An 18,824-nucleotide genomic window follows, 5' to 3' on the forward strand; every position below is an offset into this window, starting at 1 on the left:
GGGAGAGAGAGGAGGTTGGACACAGAGAGGTGGACACAGAGAGGCGTGACCATGCACTGCCAGTCCTGACAATAGTCGGTCTGGCTTGGGTGAGGTGGGCCCTGCCTGGGGCGTGGGGTTGGGTGACGGGGAGACGGGCCGTGGGGCCGGGCTGACCCTCCAGGGGACTGGGGCAGTGTCCAGACATGGACCGCCATTGCCATGGACCGCAAGGCTCCCACTGGCTACCCATCTTGGCCCTTGGTTCCACAGAGTGCCAGCGGCCGTATGGGTGCTCCATACCACCCCACCACCCCTGCACCCCAGCCCCCACCCTGCTGCACCTGCACCCCAACCCCCACACCTGCACCCCACCCTTTGCCATACCATCACTGCCAAAATTCGATCTCCGGCCCCCGTACTGGTGTCATTAGCCAGGTTCTCAGAGATATTCCTTATCCCCCAAGAGCCAACCATCCACCGTGTTCTTTGAAGAGGACAGGGATGACCGACTGCCCCTGGATGTAGTTGTCGTGCACACTCCCTGGGAAGCGTGCACACACGTGCATTATCTGCAATTCATGGTCGCACTTGAGTTGTATGTTGAGGAAGTGGGACTCCTCTCGGTTCACATGGGGCACACCCAGATGGCCTGGTGCGTGCAAGGTGACATGCGTGGCCAGGGGCGGGTCGACTATGAAACTAATGAAGCTTAAGCTTCAGGGCCCCTAATCCCCAGAAGCGACTTTAGTCCACATTGCTTAAAAATTTTGGGTCTACTGTATGAGAAGGGTTTTTTAAAAAAAATAATAATATTAATAATAGTGTAATTCAATACAAAATAATAGTTAAAATAAAAATTAAAAGGTTATTAAAGTATCATGTAGGCTAGCCGTAAACGACAAAAAGTTCAAATTAAGGATGTTTCATTCTAAATATATTTAATATAAAATAATTATAAATAGTTTAAAATACTATTAACATTTATGACGGAAATACAAACAGTAGATGACTTGTCGTAACAAAAAGGGGAGCCGTTGAAGAGGCAATCACAATGTTAACGTGAATTTCCAACGTGATAGCACTCGTGATAGCGATCGAGACAAGAAGTTTTTTCAATAACGTGTTCATAAGGATACAATATTTTAATTACCTCTACTCAAAAATAAATGTTATATTTAGAAAAGTAAGGTAAGAAATAGTGTTAGATTATCCTAAGCCTATTGTTTTTATGAAGAGGTGAACGGAAGGTAGGCTACGACAGCATAGCCCAGGCTGATTCTAAATTCCAAGTACTTATGAAAAAGTAATAAAAGGGTGAATTTATGTTAAATTACAGGTGTTTATTATGAAAAGTGTTCAAATAATGGTAAAATTGTGTTACATTACCTTAGCCAATGAGTTTTGGTGGCCTAGTCTTGCCTAACTTAGTTTAGCCGAGCGTAGGCTAGCTTGAACATAGCCTAGTTTAGCCTATTTAGCTTATTTATTATAAATCTGAAAAAATGGTGCTTTACTTTCTGAGGAGGGTTTTTAAAAAAAAACCTTTCTCAGAAAGTAGACCTAATTTTTTTTCCTTTCAAAGCATGCGACAAGCAAGAGGTTTGGCATTTAGAGGTCATGAGGAGAAGTGGGGCTCACCAAATAATGGAAACTTCATGGGGGCCATTGAACTTATTGCAGAGTTCAACCCATTTTTACATGAACATCTCGAGAAATGTAAAAATGCTACTTACCTAACCAAACCCATGTATGAAGAATTGATAGAAATCATGGGAAAACATGTGCAAGATGAAATTGTGAGTCAAATCAACAACCTAGACACCAAATACTACTCTATTATTGTTGACTCTACGCCTGACCTGACACATGTTATAGAACATAGAATCTACAGTGCAGAAGGAGGCCATTCGGCCCATCGAGCCTGCACCGGCCTTTGAAAAGAGCACCCCATTTAAGCCCAGAACTCCGCCCCATACCCGTAACCCAGCAACCCCACCCAACCCCTTTGGACACTAAGGGCAATTTAGCATGGCCAATCCACCTAACCTGCACGTCTTTGGACTATGGGAGGAAACCGGAGCACCCGGAGGAAACCCACGCAGACACTGGGAGAACGTGCAGACTCTGCACAGACAGTGACCCAAGCCGAGAATCGAACCTGGGACCCTGGAGCTGTGAAGCGACAATGCTAACCACTGTGCTACCGTGCCGCCCCAGCTGGTAATTGTGGTTCGATACTGCTATAATAGAAAACCCTGTGAGAGATTTTTAACATTTTACCGATAGAAAACCATTCATCCATGACCTTGTTCAACAAAATACAACAAGTCCTGGGTGAACATAAGCTTTCACTTGAAAATATCCGTGGTCAGTCCTACGATAATGCATCTAACATGAAGGGCTCGGAGAAAGGGCTGCAAGCACTCTTTAAAAACATTAACAGGTACGCAGACTATGTACCATGAGCAGCCCATTCACTTAACCTTGTTGGAGAAAGGGCAGTGTCTACTGTACCTGAAGTTGTTGACTATTTTGGCAATTTGCAGGAGCTGTATGTTTGCTTTTCTGAATCTCCACGAAGATGGGGGATTTTAAACACACAGGGCAATTTACATTTTTCTCTAAAGAGCTTAAGTGTAACTAGATGGTCTGCACACTATGAAGCAGTCCGGGCAATTAAAAATGGATATATGGGTATTTTACAAACTCTCAAACATATTTCTGAAGACTCAGTAGAGAAGCCTGAATGTAAACGAGATGCAAAGAATTTATACCACAAGTTGGTAAAGCTGGAATATGCTATTTTAACAGTCGTTTGGGAAGAAGTGCTGCAGCACTGGTTTTGATGTATTTGAAGGTTATCTTCCATCATCTTTACTTTTGTTTGTTAAAGAACTCAGAGAAAACTCAGCCGATAGGATTGCACACTATGAATCAGAAGCAAAAGGTTTGTGTGAAGATATCACCTAAAGTTACTCTGATGCTCCCAAACACATTGTTACAAGGAAATTGTCAGATGGAACAAGTGGTATTGCTTCTTTGAGAGGAGCTGACAAATTTAGGATAGAAGTTCTATATCAACTCTATGATAATCCAGTTACGCAAGAGGATTGACCCATATGAGCAGATTGCGGAAAAGTTCAAGCTCCTCTCAGAATTGGTGAACAATTCTGAAATTGATGAGGACAGTATTAAACTTATAATATCATATTACAAAGATGGTATTGACCACAAATTAGTAAACGAGTGTTATCAGTTCAAAGAATATTTGCACCTTAGGAAATCCCAGTACACAGAACAAAACCCGCCATCTAAAATGCAATGCGCAGAAGTTCTTCAGCTTATTTGTGAGCAACACCTAATTGAAGTGTTCCCCAATATTACTACTGCGCTTTAGCTGTACTTGACAATGCCTATCACGAGCTGTGAAGCAGAAAGGAATTTTTCAAAAGCTATCCTTTATAAAGAACAAATTTCGGTCCTCCATGTCTGAAGAGCGCTTAAATTCTTTATGCATAGTGTCTCTAGAAAATGACATTGCAAGGAAGCTCTCATATGACAAAACTGTACATGAATATGTTGCTAGAAAAAACATTAAAAATAGTATTTTGTAACATGTGCTTCATGTAGTATGTATTCTCAGAGGTGTCTAAAATAAAAGATTATATTGACTGTGGTCTTTTCTATGTTTTATTTCATCATTCTATGATGCATCATGCATGTATATAACATTTCCCTAATTTTCATCCCCCCATAACTCAAAAACCATAAGGCATAGGATATTTTTATTCACACCAGTGACTTTGACATGTGAGATAATCCAGTACAGCAATTTTAATCAAAATCTGAGATGTAGTGGTTAAATTTTAAAACAGTTTGTGGTGATCTGTCGTGGAACAACCCCATTGAAGAAGATAACAGTGGTTACCCAGACCTCGTTGCTGGTTGCGAAGGGGCCCCCATAACAGTTCAAGCTTCAGGGACCCAAAAATGTAGGTCCGCACTGTGCGTGGCATTTATTAGCCTCTGAACACGAGGCATCCCGGCGATGGTGGAGAGACCGGTTGTCCAGGCATCCTGTTGGGCTTGGTCCATGTCAAAGTGGATGTAGTCTACCGCCCAGACATACAGGGCATTCTTGACCTGCCGGATGCACCTGCGGGCTGTGGCCTGTAAGGTACCACACAGGTCCAAGCTCAAGCCCCGGAATGATCCCGTAGCATAAAGGGTCAGGGCTGCAGTGACCTTGCAGGCTACTAGGAGCAGGTATCCTCCTCCTCCATGTGGTGCCAAGTCCGTGAGGACATGGCACAAGTGCCGCACCGTCTCCTGAGGCAGAGCCTCCTGTGGCACAAGCTGTCCGTCATCTGTTCAAAGGACCAGTGGTACCTGTACACCTTGGGCCATCGCGGGACCCCTCCTCTGAGTTCCTCCCCAGCCTGATGGGCGACCGGGTCCTCAGGGTGTGGGGCGGGGTATGGTACAGGGGATGCCGCCTCGAGCATCTGCAGACCCTGCTGCTGCTGCCACCTTCTCCGGCGTCTGGCCGCTGTGTGTAACACCAGCACCAACATCCCTGCCATAGCGGTCAGAATTGGGAGAGTGCGTTAGACTGACAAACAGCGGTGGCTCCCACCCCAGAACCCTCCATTCCCCTACTGACCTGCCCCCACCCACCCGGCCGCAACGGCCCCCCATCACCAGGCCCCAGACCCTGAACCCTGGACACCCTCTCACAACATCAACCGGACCGGACTCTGGCCCCCTCGCCGTGGCACTCACCCACCCTCCAGCCGTGGACATGCCACCCAGAGCTGTGCCCCATCCCTTGGGTGTTCGGATGCTGACTGCTGCGTTTGGGGTATTGCCTCCCGCAGTGTTCTGGCACTGTCCATGCATCATGGTGTGATTGAGATGCTAGGCAATGCTAGCATGCTACATGGCCCACCCACCCACAAAATCCACTTGGGTTGTATGAAGTGCTCACTTAACCACGATTGCCAATTCCCTAGAGGCTATAGCCTTCAGTCGGGCAGCCAGAGGCCCAAGTCGGTGTGGGCTATGGGTGGTCTATGGGGCAGACGGGCAGGGACAAGGGTTGTCCCCAGAATGGGTCCACACAATCCAGCATGGCGGTGCAGCGAGCGGTTGCCCCCCCACAGCGCTTCCCCCACTCTCTCATGGTGGCCTACCCTGCGGAGGGTCCCCCCACCCCCAGCCAAGGGACCCCCATCCCCATCGAGCACTGGGGCAGGAGGCTCTTTGCCTATTAGCAGAGATGGCTACTCACCCCCTTGGCTCCCCACAAAAGCCTTCCCCCCAGGGTTCACGTTTTCCAAAAGGAGTCCTAATTGACGCCACCGTGAGCACTTGCAGGGGAGGCCACTGAATGATAGGAGGTCGTAGGATATGGGGTGGATCTCGTTAATTGTATGGAATTGGGGCTTAGGTGGTGATAAGTGATTTCTCGCCACGCCACGGCAAGATTCCGATTTCGCCTACGAGAGCGGGCCGGTTGCATCGCAAACTGGTTGGCGCCTGGTGCGATTCCCGTTTTTGGCCTTGTGGTAGTCGGTATTAGAGGTATTACGGTACCCTGTAATGCTGTAAGACCATTGGTGTAGGAGGTACTGTTTTAATTAGTTAAGCCTGCCTGCTGGTTCCGCCCAGTAAGGCTGAGTATAAGAGCCCGTGTCTCCCCAGCACTGCCTTCTGTACCTGCGCTGCTGGGGGAAACATCTAGTGTAATAAAGCCTTCAATTGTCTCCAATCTCGCTTCTGGAGTTATTGATCGAGCATCAATTTATTACACTAGATTTTAAAGAATGGAGCTCCGAATCAAGCGGCAACCTTCAAGCACTGGCAGGCGTGTTTCAATGGATATCTCAGGACGACCACAAGTACACCCACGGAGGACCAGAAAATTCAAGTTCTGCACTCGCGGGTGAGCCAGAGATCTACACTCTCATCGAGGACACGGACGATTTCGAGGCCACAATGAATCTGCTGAAAGGACACTATATTCGCCCTATGAACCAGGTCTATGCCCAACATCTACTAGCGGAGGCGACAAATCCCTGGGGAATCGTTGGAGGAGTTCTACCGTGCGCTCCTAGTGTTGGGGAGGAACTGTAACTGCCCGCAAGTTTCGGCCAGCGACCACACAGAACCTTTGATCCGGGATGCATTTGTTGCAGGTATGCTGTCCTCGAAAATCCGCCAGCGATTGCTGAAGAAAGAGACACTAGGCCTCAAGGAGGCACGGGCCCTTGCTAGCTCCCTGGATGTGGCCTCCCGAAACGCCCGCGCTTACGTCCCCGACGGCAGCCCCTTGGGCAGCGTGGAACGCCCCTGCGACCGACTCCGATGCATCCCCCATCCCACCACAAGCTTGTGCTGCGAGACTGCCAGGCAACCCCGGGGGGCCCCGCTGCTATTTTTACGGGCAAGCCAAGCACCCCCGACAGCGCTGTCCGGCACGCTCATCCCTCTGCAAAGGATGCGGCAAAAAGGGGCACTTTGTGGCGGTATGCCATGCCCGGGCAGTCGGTGCAGTCTCCGGAGGTGAATCGGGACCGCCACCACAACCCTCTCCATGGGCCACGTGCGGCCAACTGGCGCCGCCATCTTCCTCCTTGAGGGCCACGTGTGGATCCGGGCGCCGCCACCTTGTCTCTCGGACACCACGTGTGATGGATGGGTGCCGCCATCTTGTGCACCCCAGCCATGTGCAACCAGTGGGCGCCGCCATCTTGGCTGGACTCTCAGGACCCTGACACGGATGACCACACACCGCCCGAGGAGAACATTCAACTTCTGCCACGACTAGCCTTGGTGACCCTGGACCAGTCTCGGACCCAAACACTCTCGACTGCAACGACGACCGTGCTCATCAATGGGCATGAAACATCCTGTCTGATCGACTCTGGGAAAACGGAGAGCTTTATACACCCCAACATGGTAAGGCGCTGTTCTCTCCCCGTTCACCCAGTTAACCAAAAAATCTCGCTGGCCTCCGGGTCTCATTCAGTGGAGATCAAGGTGTTCTGCATAGCGAACCTCACGGTCCAGGGAAGGGAGTTTAAAAATTACCGGCTCTAATGTCCTTCCCCACCTCTGCGCTGCCACACCCCTAGGGTTAGATTTTCAATGCAACCTCCAAAGCCTAACCTTTAAATTTGGCGGCCCTATACCCCCCTCTCACTGTCTGCAGCCTCGCGACCCTCAAGGTCGATCCGCCTTCCCTGTTTGCGAACCTCACCCCGGATTGCAAACCCGTCGACATCAGGAGCACACGGTACAGTGCCCAGGACCGGACCTTCATTAGGTCGGAGGTCCAACGATTACTGAGGGAAGGTGTCATTGAGGCTAGCAACAGTCCCTGGAAAGCTCAAGTAGTGGTCGTAAAGACCGGGGAGAAGCATAGGATGATCATCGATTATAGCCAGATCATCAACAGGTATACGCAGCTTGACGCGTGCCCTCTCCCCCACATATCCGATCTGGTCAACAGGATCGCACAATATAAGGTCTTTTCCACGGTGGATCTAAAGTCCACCTACCACCAGCTCCCCATCCGCCCTAGCGACCGCAAATGCACTGCTTTCGAAGCAGATGGTCGGCTCTACCACTTCCTAAGGGTTCCCTTCGGTGTCACTAATGGAGTCTCGGTCTTCCAACGAGAGATGGACCGAATGGTTGACCGGTACGGTTTGCGGGCCACGTTTCCGTACCTCGATAATGTCACCACCTGCGGCCACGACCAGCAGGACCACGACACCAACCTCCGAAAATTCCTCCATACCGCAAAAATCCTTAACCTCACAAAAAACAAGGGTAAATGCGTGTTCAGCACCGACCGTCTAGCCATCCTCGGCTACGTAGTGCATGATGGAGTTATAGGCCCAGACCCTGAACGCATGCGCCCCCTCATGGAGTTCCCCCTCCCTCACTGCTCCAAGGCCCTGAAATGCTGCCTGGGATTTTTCTCTTATTATGCCCAGTGCGCCCCCAACTATGCAGACAAGGCCCGCCCGCTAATCCAATCCACGGTATTTTCCCTGTCGATAGAGGCCCGCCAGGCCTTCAGCTGCATCAAAGCGGACATCGCAAAGGCCACGATGCACCCCATTGACGAGTCCCTCTCCTTCCAAGTCGAGAGCGACGCGTTCGACGTAGCTCTGGCGGCCACCCTCAACCAAGCGGGCAGACCCGTGGCCTTCTTCTCAGGCACCCTCCACGCTTCAGAAATCCGCCATTCCTCAGTTGAAAAGGAGGCCCAGGCCATAGTAGAAGCTGTGCGGCATTGGAGGCATTACCTGGCCGGCAGGAGATTCACTCTCCTCACTGACCACGGTCAGTCGCCTTCAAGTTCGATAATACACAGCGGGGCAAGATAAAGAACAAGATCTTGCGGTGGAGGATCGAACTCTCCACCTACAACTACGAGATCTTATATCGTCCCGGGAAGCTAAACGAGCCTCCTGACGCCCTATCACGCGGCACATGTGCCAACGCACAAGTGGACCGTCTCTAAGCCCTCCACAAGGACCTCTGCCACCCGGGGGTCACTCGATTCTTCCACTTCATTAAAACCCGCAACCTGCCCTACTCCATCGAGGAGGTCAGGACCGTCACCAGGGACTGCCAAATCTGCGCGGAGTGCAAGCTGCACTTCTACAGGCCAGAGAAAGCGCACCTGATAAAAGCTTCCCGTCCCTTTGAACGCCTCAGTATGGACTTCAAAGGGCCCCTCCCCTCCACTGACCGCAACACGTACTTCCTGAACGTGATTGATGAGTACTCCCGGTTCCCATTCGCCATTCCCTGCCCCGACATAACCGCAGCCACCGTCATAAAAGCCCTCCACAGTATCTTTATGCTGTTCAGTTTCCCCGCCTACAAACACAGCGATAGGGGGTCCTCCTTTATGAGCGACGAACTGCGTCAATTCCTGCTCAGCAAGGGCATCGCCTCGAGCAGACGACCAGTTACAACCCCCGGGGTAACGGACAGGTAGAGAGGGAGAACGGAAAGGTCTGGAAGACCGTCCTACTGGCCCTACGGTCCAGGAATCTCGCAGTCTCCCGCTGACAGGAGGTCCTCCCGGATGCCCTCCACTCCATCCGGTCACTACTGTGTACCACGACCAACCAAACACCTCACGAACGTCACCTTGTCTTCCCTAAGAAGTCCTCCTCCGGGACCTCGCTCCCAACCTGGCTGGCAGCTCCTGGCCCCATCCTGCTCTGCAAACACTTGCGGGCGCACAAGTCAGACCCATTGGTCGAGAGGGTCCATCCCCTCCACGCTATCCCTCAGTACGCCTACATGGCGTACCCGGACGGCCAACAGGATACAGTCTCCTTACGGGACCTGGCGCCCGCTGGATCCCCACACACACCGCTACCACCAATCCCACCCTCCCTCCCACAGCCGCCCCCTTCCCAGGTGGATCGGTCCTCCCACCAATCCCGTCTAGGGGTGATGAAGTTGCCGAAGAAGCCAAAGCCATGCTCCCGGAGCCACAGATGCCCAAGCCGGCGCCTGCATCACCACCGAAGCTACGACGATCGCAGAGGACGACCAGGGCCCCCGATCGACTAATTGCTTCATTCTGAACTGTAAATAAATTTTGTAAATAGTTGCGATGTAACGAGGCAAAACCACTATACTGATGTATACCGGGTACCTCCATAACCTTAACCTCTACCACTGTGTAATGCGAGGCCACCACCCCCACCGGACTCTTTTTTGAACAGGGGGTGAATGTGGTAGTCGGTATTAGAGGTATTACAGGACCCTATAATGCTGTAAGACCATTGGTGCAGGAGGTACTGCTTTCATTGGTTAAGCCTGCCTGCTGGTTCCGCCCAGTAAGGAGTATAAGAGCCCGTGTCTCCCCAGCAGCTGCCTTCTGTACCTGTGCTGCTGGGGGAAACATCTAGTGTAACAAAACCTTCAATTGTCTCCAATCTCGCTTCTGGAGTTATTGATCGAGCATCAGGCCTCTAACCGCTGTTCACCGGCCTCGTTTCGCTTGAGCGTGGGTGTAACGAGGCCGGAAGATCGTGCCCTTTGTTTTTTTTAAAAAGTATTTTTATTAAGGTTTTGCAGAATTTATCATAATAAAACAGTAGTAACAATAATAACAAAACAAACTAGAGTGAACATTAACATAGTGTAAAAAGAGAATATACAATAACAATTAAATAGACATTACCCCACGCGACTCAGTCTTCCCACACCATCCCAATGAAGCACTCATCCACCCCCCCCCCCCCCATGGATTGCTGCTGCTGCTGACGTTTTAATTTTCCCCGAGAAAGTTGACGAACGGCTGCCACCTACGAGAGAACCCTAGCGTAGACCCTCTGATGCATGATCAATTACACAAAGACGAGATTGAATGCAATTGAGGCTTTATTACTTTAAGATGTGTGGCCTCCTACAGCAGCTGGCAAAATGGCTGATGTATGGGGAGCACACATATTTATACTCCGCCTACTGCGAGGAGCCAGCAGGCAGGGAACTACCCCCGTACCTGTAGTACAGGGCCTTACCACAAATCACCTAATATATACATCAGTGGTGACTATCACATTCACCCCCTGTTAAAATTGAGTCCGGCGGAAGTGGTGGAGAACTAGATACAAGTACATGTTTTAACTACAGAGAAAAAATGGAGTCCCGATCAAGTTACAGGTTCAGTCGGTCCAGAGCTTTGATCTGCCATTGGGAGCGCCGCAGTGATGGCAGCGATTCCAGTGTTGGTCTGGTCATCGGTGACTCCGGGAGCGTGCCGAAATCCTCGTCATCCTCTACCATCCTCCATTTCTCTACCATCCTGAGCGGCAGCTCTTTCAGTCTCTCCTCCTGCCCCTTGGCCTGGATCACAAATAACTTGCTCTTTCCCATGTTCAGTTTGTACCCTGAAAAACTACCAAAATCCCTCAGGATCCACAGAACCTCCCCCATCCCCTCCACAGGGTCCGAAATGTACAGGAGCAAATCATCCGCGTATAGCGAGACCTGATGTTCCACCCACCCCCCGCCCCGAACCAGTCACCCCGCAGTTCCTCGAGGCTCTCAGCGCCATAGCTAGCAGTTCTATAGCTAGGGCAAATAGTAATGGAGAGAGGGGACACCCCTGCCTCGTTCCCCGGTGAAGCTCAAAGTACCCTGACCTCAGCCGGTTTGTACATACACTTGCTACAGGCGCCTGGTACAGCAATTTCACCCAGCCAATAAAGCCCTCACCAAACCCGAACCTCCCCAGCATTTCCCACAGGTACTCCCACTCTACCCGGTCAAAGGCTTTCTCTGCGTCCATCGCTGTTACCACCTCCGCCTCCCCTCCCTCTGAGGGCATCATAATACTATTCAAAAGTCTCCGGACAAAGGTATTGAGTTGTCTGACTTTAACAAACCCAGTCTGGTCTTCCTCCGTCACCCCTGGGACGCAATCCTCAATTCTTGTGGCCAGAATCTTAGCTACCAATCCACGTTTAAAAGCGAAATCGGCCTGTATGACCCGCAATGTTCCGGGTCCTTCCGTCGTTTAGGAATGAGTGAGATCAAGGCCTGTGACATTGTTGGGGGGAGGGTACCTTTCTCTCCAGCCTCATTGAAGGTCCTCATCAGGAGTGGGCTCAATATTTCTGAAAGTTTCTTTTAGAATTCTACCTGGTAACCGTCCGGCCCCGGGGCTTTACCCGATTGCAGGCCCTCTATACCCTTGACAATCTCCTCCAATTCAGTCGGGGCCCCCAGCCCCTCCACCAGGTCCTCTTCCGCCTTTGGAAACCTCAACTGGTCCAAAAATTGCCTCATCCCTTCCGCTCCCGTCGGGGGCTCTGACTCGTATAGTTTACTATTGAACTCCTTAAAGACTCCATTCACCCCCCCGGATCCAAGGCCATGTTACCCTCCTTATTCTTTACTCCCCCGATTTCCCTGGCCGCCTCCCTCTTTGATTGTGTCCTTTGTAAACCGCTTCAGGGTAGCTTCCAAATTCTCCAAAGTTTCCTGTTCTCTTAAACCGGTGATGATAATGTAATTTAAATAACATTGAGCCCACTTAGAATATGAGGCGGGATTCTCCCGAATCGGCGCGATGGCCCGACGCCGGCGTAAAAAACGGCGCAAACCACTCTGGCGTCGGGCCGACCGGAAGTTGCGGAATTCTCCGCACTTCCGGGGACTAGGCCGGCGTCAGAGGGGTTGGTGCCGCGCCAGCCGGTGCCGAAGGGACTGCGCAGGTTAGCGCAATGTGCAGAACTGCCGGCGTGGTTACGCGCATGCGCAGACCGGCCGCCGTATTCTTGCGCATGCGCAGGGGGGTGTCTTCTCCGCGCCAGCCATGGCGGAGCCCGACAGGGCCCGGCACGGAAGGGAGAAGTGCCCCCATGCACAGGCCCGCCCGCAGATCTGTGGGCCCCAATCGCGGGCCAGGCCACCGTGGGGCCCTCCCCGGGGTCGGATCCCCCCCCCCCCCCGCCCCCTAGGATCGCACCAGCCAACCTACCTAACAGGTCGCACCGTGTGGGACCGTGTCCAATCCACGCCAGCGGGACTGGCCAGAAACCGACGGCCGCTCGGCCCATCAGGACCCGGTGAATTGCCGGGGGGGGCCGCTGCCAACCGCCCCCGGATGCCGTGATGTGATCCCCGCCCCTGCCCGAAAACTGGCGCCGGAGAATACGGCAGCCGGCGTCTGATCGACGGGGCGGGATTCACGCCGTCCCCCAGGGATTCTCTGACCCGGCGGGGGGTCGGAGAATCCCGCCCATGATCAATGGATCTCTGAGCAGACACAGATGTCATTCCAAAAAGAAATCTTCTGTTATGAAACGTGCCTTTGTGCATTACGATGGTGAATAGCAGCTGGGATTCAGCAGCCACATTCTGCAGATAAGACTGTGAAAGATCAATTTTACTGAATTTCAGTCATCCAGAAAGATTAGCAAGCACGTCTGCAATCGGCGACAGTGGATAATAATCTACGCACAAAACTGGGTGAATCGTAGTTTTAAAATCGCCACATATTCTCACAGTGTCATCCCGAAATGATTGGTGTCACCTAATCACTTGTAGCAACAGGTTCAATGACTCCTGTCCATGCTAATCTTTCTAGTTCTTCTTCAACCTTCGACCCAATGACACATGGTACGGTTCTAGCTTTGAGACATTGGGTGTGCTGTCTGGCTTGATTTTTAGGTGCAGTTCTGCTCCATCATGGAGACTAACGGACACTTTCTCATATATCTGCAGAAGTTGTTGCAAGCTGCTCCTTGTATCCACGAATTGATTGACTGTTTCCCAGTCAAACTCTATCTTCGCCAACCATGCTGTCAAATAGAGCAGGAAAATTTCCACAGAAAACGTGAAGAGGCAACTTTGTCGTCTGTCTATTTTGTTCTACTATCCTTTTAGTGGTACAGCCTCTTCAGTGAACATCTTTAGGATGATGCTTGATGGTTTCAAAGGCAGATACTTTAGCTTTTGATGATAAATTGTCTCCGATATTGCTGCGCCTGTGTCCACTTCCATTTTAATTTCATGACCTTCAAGTTTGAATATGCCCAAGAACGTTGTTGATTACCCTGCATTGACAAGACGCATAGTTTCTGCAGTAGCTCGGTTACATTGTCTTTCTAGTGATTTTGAACTTCATCTACTAATTTATAGACACGATTAGTCTGATTAGATGTGTTTTTTTTCCTTGCACATTGTAGCGCACAAAGACTCCATGAGACGAATAGAGTGAAGTCGATGAGGCTTTATTAAGCGTGTCTGTTCCCCCGCAGCTCGATAGTAAACTGGCCTGCGGGGGAAGACTCCGGCTTCTTATACTTCGCCTTCAGGGCGGAGCTTGAGGTCAACGGCCAACCAGGACCCGGGATCTGTCAGCCAATGACATTAGGGCTTCCAGTCCCACGTGACCCCCAATACATACTACCACATTCACCCCTTGTCAAAAATGAACCCGGCGGGGTGATGCTTCGTATGGTGGTAAGGGTTTACAGGGCTGGTCCTGGGAGGATAAAACATTCACATGGCAATACAGTATTGGACAATTTCGTCCTGTTGCAATTATTTACAGAGGGTATAGGAAGAAAGCAAAATGTTCTTGTGAACAGTCCATATTTGTTTTACATCGACGCCACGAGTCGGTCGGGCGGTCTGGTCGTCCGTGTCGATCGCCTCGGCCCCGGCGGTGGTGGTGGTGCTTGTACCAGTGTTGTCGCCTCCAGGAGCCGTACGGTTTCAGCTGTCGGTGCAAAGGGGAGGGGGACCGATCCTCCTGGGAAGGGGGCGGTCGCGGGGTGCGGTGGTGGCAGGAAGGGGGTGGGTTGGGTTGATGGTGTCGGGGGGGTGTGCGTGTTGCCGGCGGGCGCCAGATCCCGCAGGGAGACCGTGTCCTGTCGGCCGTCGGGGTACTCCACGTAGGCGTACTGGGGGTTCGCGTGGAGGTGAACCCTTTCGACCAACGGGTCCACCTTATGTGCCCGCACGTGCTTTCGGAGCAGGATGGGTCCTGGGGCAGCCAGCCAGGTCGACAGCGACATTCCAGAGGAGGACCTCCTAGGGAAGACAAGGAGACGCTCATGCGGCGTTTGATTAGTGCTCGTACATAATAACGACTGGATGGAATGGAGAGCGTCCGGGAGGACCTCCTGCCACCTTGAAACTGGGAGGTCCCTGGACCGTAAGGCCAGTAGGACGGCCTTCCAGACCGTGCCGTTCTCCCTTTCTACTTGCCCGTTCCCCCGGGGGTTGTAGCTGGTCGGCCTGCTTGAGGCTATGCCCTTGCTGAGCAGGAACTGGCGCAGCTCGTCACTCATGAAGGAGGACCCCCTGTCGCTGTGGACGTATGCGGGGTAACCGAACAGTGTGAAGATGCTGTTCAGGGCTTTAATGACTGTGGCCGCGGTCATGTCAGAGCAGGGAATGGCAAAAGGGAAGCGGGAGTATTCGTCCACTACGTTAAGAAAATATGCGTTGCGGTCGGTGGAGGGGAGGGGCCCTTTGAAATCGAGACTGAGGCGCTCGAAGGGGCGGGAAGCCTTAATCAGGTGCGCTCCATCTGGCCTGAAAAAATGCGGCTTGCATTCCGCGCAGATGTGGCAGTCCCTCGTGACTGTATGGATCTCCTCTAAGGAGTATGGGAGATTGCGGGACTTGATGAAGTGGTAAAACCGAGTGACCCCCGGATGGCAGAGGTCCTCGTGGAGGGTTTGGAGGCGGTTAATTTGTGCGTTGGCACATGTGCCGTGGGATAGGGCATCGGACGGCTCGTTCAGCTTTCCGGGACGATACAAGATCTCGTAGTTGAAGGTGGAGAGCTCGATCCTCCACTTTAAGATCTTGTCGTTTTTGATTTTGCCCCGCAGTGCATTATCGAACATGAAGGCTACCGACCGTTGGTCGGTGAGGAGAGTGAATCTCCTGCCGGCCAGGTAATGCCTCCAATGTCGCACCGCTTCCACTATGGCTTGGGCTTCCTTTTCCACTGAGGAGTGGCGGATTTCTGAGGCGTGGAGGGTCCGGGAGAAAAAGGCCACGGGTCTGCCCGCTTGGTTAAGGGTGGCCGCTAGAGCTACGTCGGAGGCGTCGCTCTCGACCTGGAAGGGGAGGGACTCATCGATGGCGCGCATCGTGGCCTTTGCGATATCCGCTTTGATGCGGCTGAAGGCCTGGCAAGCCTCTGTCGACAGAGGGAAGGTCGTGGTCTGTATTAGGGGGCGGGCCTTGTCTGCGTACTGGGGGACCCACTGGGCGTAGTACGAAAAGAACCCCAGGCAGCGTTTCAGGGCTTTTGGGCAGTGCAGGAGGGCAAATTCCATGAGTGCGCGCATACGTTCGGGGTCGGGGCCTATTATCCCATTGCGTACTATGTAGCCCAGAATGGCTAGCCGGTCGGTGCTAAAAACGCACTTGCCCTCGTTGTACGTGAGGTTCAAGGCTTTGGCGGTCTGGAGGAATTTCTGGAGGTTGGCGTCGTGGTCCTGCTGATCGTGGCCGCAGATGGTTACATTGTCGAGATACGGGAACGTGGCCCGCAACCCATGTTGATCAACCATTCGGTCCATCTCCTGTTGGAAGACCGAGACCCCGTTTGTAACGCCAATAGGGACCCGTAGGAAATGGTATAATCGCCCGTCTGCCTCGAAGGCTGTGTACTTGCGGTCACTTGGGCGGATGGGGAGCTGATGGTAGGCGGACTTGAGGTCCACGGTGGAGAAGACTTTATATTGGACAATCCGATTGACCATGTCAGATATGCGGGGGAGAGGGTACGCGTCTAGTTGTGTGTACCTGTTGATGGTCTGGCTATAGTCAATGACCATCCTTTGTTTCTCTCCTGTCTTCACTACTACCACCTGCGCTCTCCAGGGACTATTGCTGGCCTGGATTGTGCCCTCCTTTAGTAGCCACTGGACTTCGGACCGAATGAAGGTCCGGTCCTGGGCGCTGTACCGTCTGCCCCTAGTGGCGACGGGTTTGCAATCCAGGGTGAGGTTCGCAAACAAGGACGGGGGTTGCACTTTGAGGGTTGCGAGGCCGCAGATAGTGAGTGGGGGTATGGGGCCGCCGAATTTGAACGTAAGGCTCTGTAGATTACATTGGAAATCTAATCCCAGCAAGGTGGGGGCACAGAGTTGGGGAAGGACGTTAAGTTTGTAGTTTTTGAACTCCCTCCCCTGCACCGTAAGGGTAACTATGCAGAATCCCTGGATCTGTACGGAGTGGGATCCTGCCGCTAGGCAAATCTTTTGTGCGCTGGGATAGGTGGTCAAGGAACAGCGTCTTACCGTGTCGGGGTGTATAAAGCTTTCCGTGCTCCCGGAGTCGACTAGGCATGGTGTCTCGTGGCCGTTTATTAGGACCGTTGTCGTCGTCGTCTGGAGTGTCCGGGGCCGAGCCTGATCGAGCGTAATCGAAGCGAGCCGTGGTTGTAGTAGTGGAGTGGGGTCCGTTGTTGCCGTCCAAGATGGTGTCGGGGATGAACAAAATGGCCGCCCCCATACATCGCACATGGCTGGGGGGTCACAAGATGGCGGCGGGGGTGGACAAAATGGCCGCCCCATGCGTCGTACAGGTCTGGGGCGGTCCAAGATGGCGGCGCCCCTCCTCCCCTCGTGGTGGTCGGGACCCAAAATGGCGGCGTCTGCGGGTCGCACATGGTGTGCTGGGGGGGCTGGGGAGCGCTAGGACCGCGAGCGCTAGGACCGCGCGGAGCTCCCTCACCGCGAGCGCTAGGACCGCGAGCGCTAGGACCGCGGGGAGCTCCCTCACCGGGGACAGCGGTGGTCGGGACCCAAGTCGGCGGCGCCGGCGGGTAAGGTGTGGGGCTGCGAGCGCAAGGACCGCGAGGAGCTCCCTCACCGGGGACAGCGGTGGTCGGGGTCCAAGTAGGTGGCGCCGGAGGGTCAGGCATGGGGCTGCGAGCGCAAGGACCGCGAGGAGCTCCCTCACCGGGGACAGCGGTGGTCGGGACCCAGAGCGGCGGCGCCGGCGGGACAGGCGTGGGGCCGCGAGCGCTGGGATCGCGCGGAGCTCCCTCACCGGGGACAGCGGTGGTCGGGGTCCAAGTAGGTGGCGCCGGCGGGTCAGGCGTGGGGCGTGGGACGGGGGTTAGGGTGGCGTTAGGGACGCGAAAAACTCCCTCCTCTCCGTGGGGGGTGTTGGCCGGGACCCAAAGCGGTAGCGCCGGCGGCGGGTCATACATGGGCTGCGGGGAGGGGGGTTGGGGAGCGTAGGCGGCGTGCAGGGCTCCCAGTTCTCCCGGGACCGCGGTGGTCGGGACCCAGAGCGGCTGCGCCTGCGGGTCGCACATGGCGTGCTGGGGGGGTTGGGGCGCATAGACTGCTTGCAGGGCTCCCTGTGCTCCCGGGACGGCGGCGACCACGCGGGACCGGCACACAACCGCATAATGGCCCTTTTTCCTGCAGCTTTTGCAGATGGCTGCGCGGGCCGGACAGCGCTGTCGGGGGTGTTTCGCCTGGCCGCAGAAATAACAGCGGGCGCCCCCGGTGCGACTCGGCGTTTGGACCGCGCAAGCCTGTGGGGTGTCCGGGAGGGGGGGGGGGGTAGGGGGTTTCCCGCGACGGGTACGTACGGGGTCCAATGGCCTGCCGCGCGGTCGGGGCCGTAGGCGCGGGTATTACGCGCGGCCACGTCTAGGGAGGCTGCTAGGGCCCGTGCCTCTGAGAGTCCTAGCGACTCTTTTTCTAGAAGTCTTTGGCGGATTTGGGAGGATTGCATACCTGCCACAAAAGCATCGCGCATTAACATGTCCGTGTGTTCGTTTGCGTTCACCGACGGGCAGCTGCAGGCTCGTCCCAAAATCAGCAGCGCGGCGTAGAACTCGTCCATCGATTCTCCGGGAGCTTGCCGTCTCGTCGCGAGCTGGTAGCGAGCATAGATTTGGTTAACTGGGCGAACGTAGAGACTTCTGAGTGCTGTGAACGCCGTCTGGAAATCGTCGGTGTCTTCAATGAGGGTGAAAATCTCCGTGCTCACCCTCGAGTGCAGGACCTGCAGTTTTTGTTCGTCTGAGACTCGGCCGGTGGTCGTTCTGATGTAGGCCTCGAAGCAAGTCTGCCAGTGTTTGAAGGCTGCTGCCGCGTTCACTGCGTGGGGGCTGATCCTCAGGCATTCTGGAATGATCCTGAGCTCCATAGTCCTTTTTAGGCACGCTTAATAAATTGTAGCGCACAAAGACTCCATGAGACGAATAGAGTGAAGTCGATGAGGCTTTATTAAGCGTGTCTGTTCCCCCGCAGCTCGATAGTAAACTGGCCTGCGGGGGAAGACTCTGGCTTCTTATACTTCGC

General features: G+C 53.4%; 1 protein-coding gene across 1 annotated transcript in view; it reads right to left on the bottom strand.

The window, feature by feature from the left end:
• Positions 1–18,824, bottom strand: part of LOC140387795 (lithostathine-1-alpha-like) — a 110,786-nt gene that overhangs the window by 78,765 nt on the left and 13,197 nt on the right. The window contains exon 2 of the mRNA XM_072470922.1: positions 13,231–13,331. Within this exon, the coding sequence (XP_072327023.1) occupies positions 13,231–13,331 (101 nt within the window). The remainder of the gene's footprint in view (positions 1–13,230; positions 13,332–18,824) is intronic.

This window comes from Scyliorhinus torazame, chromosome 13 (assembly GCF_047496885.1).
Source record: "Scyliorhinus torazame isolate Kashiwa2021f chromosome 13, sScyTor2.1, whole genome shotgun sequence".
In the NCBI taxonomy this organism is placed as follows: domain Eukaryota; kingdom Metazoa; phylum Chordata; class Chondrichthyes; order Carcharhiniformes; family Scyliorhinidae; genus Scyliorhinus; species Scyliorhinus torazame.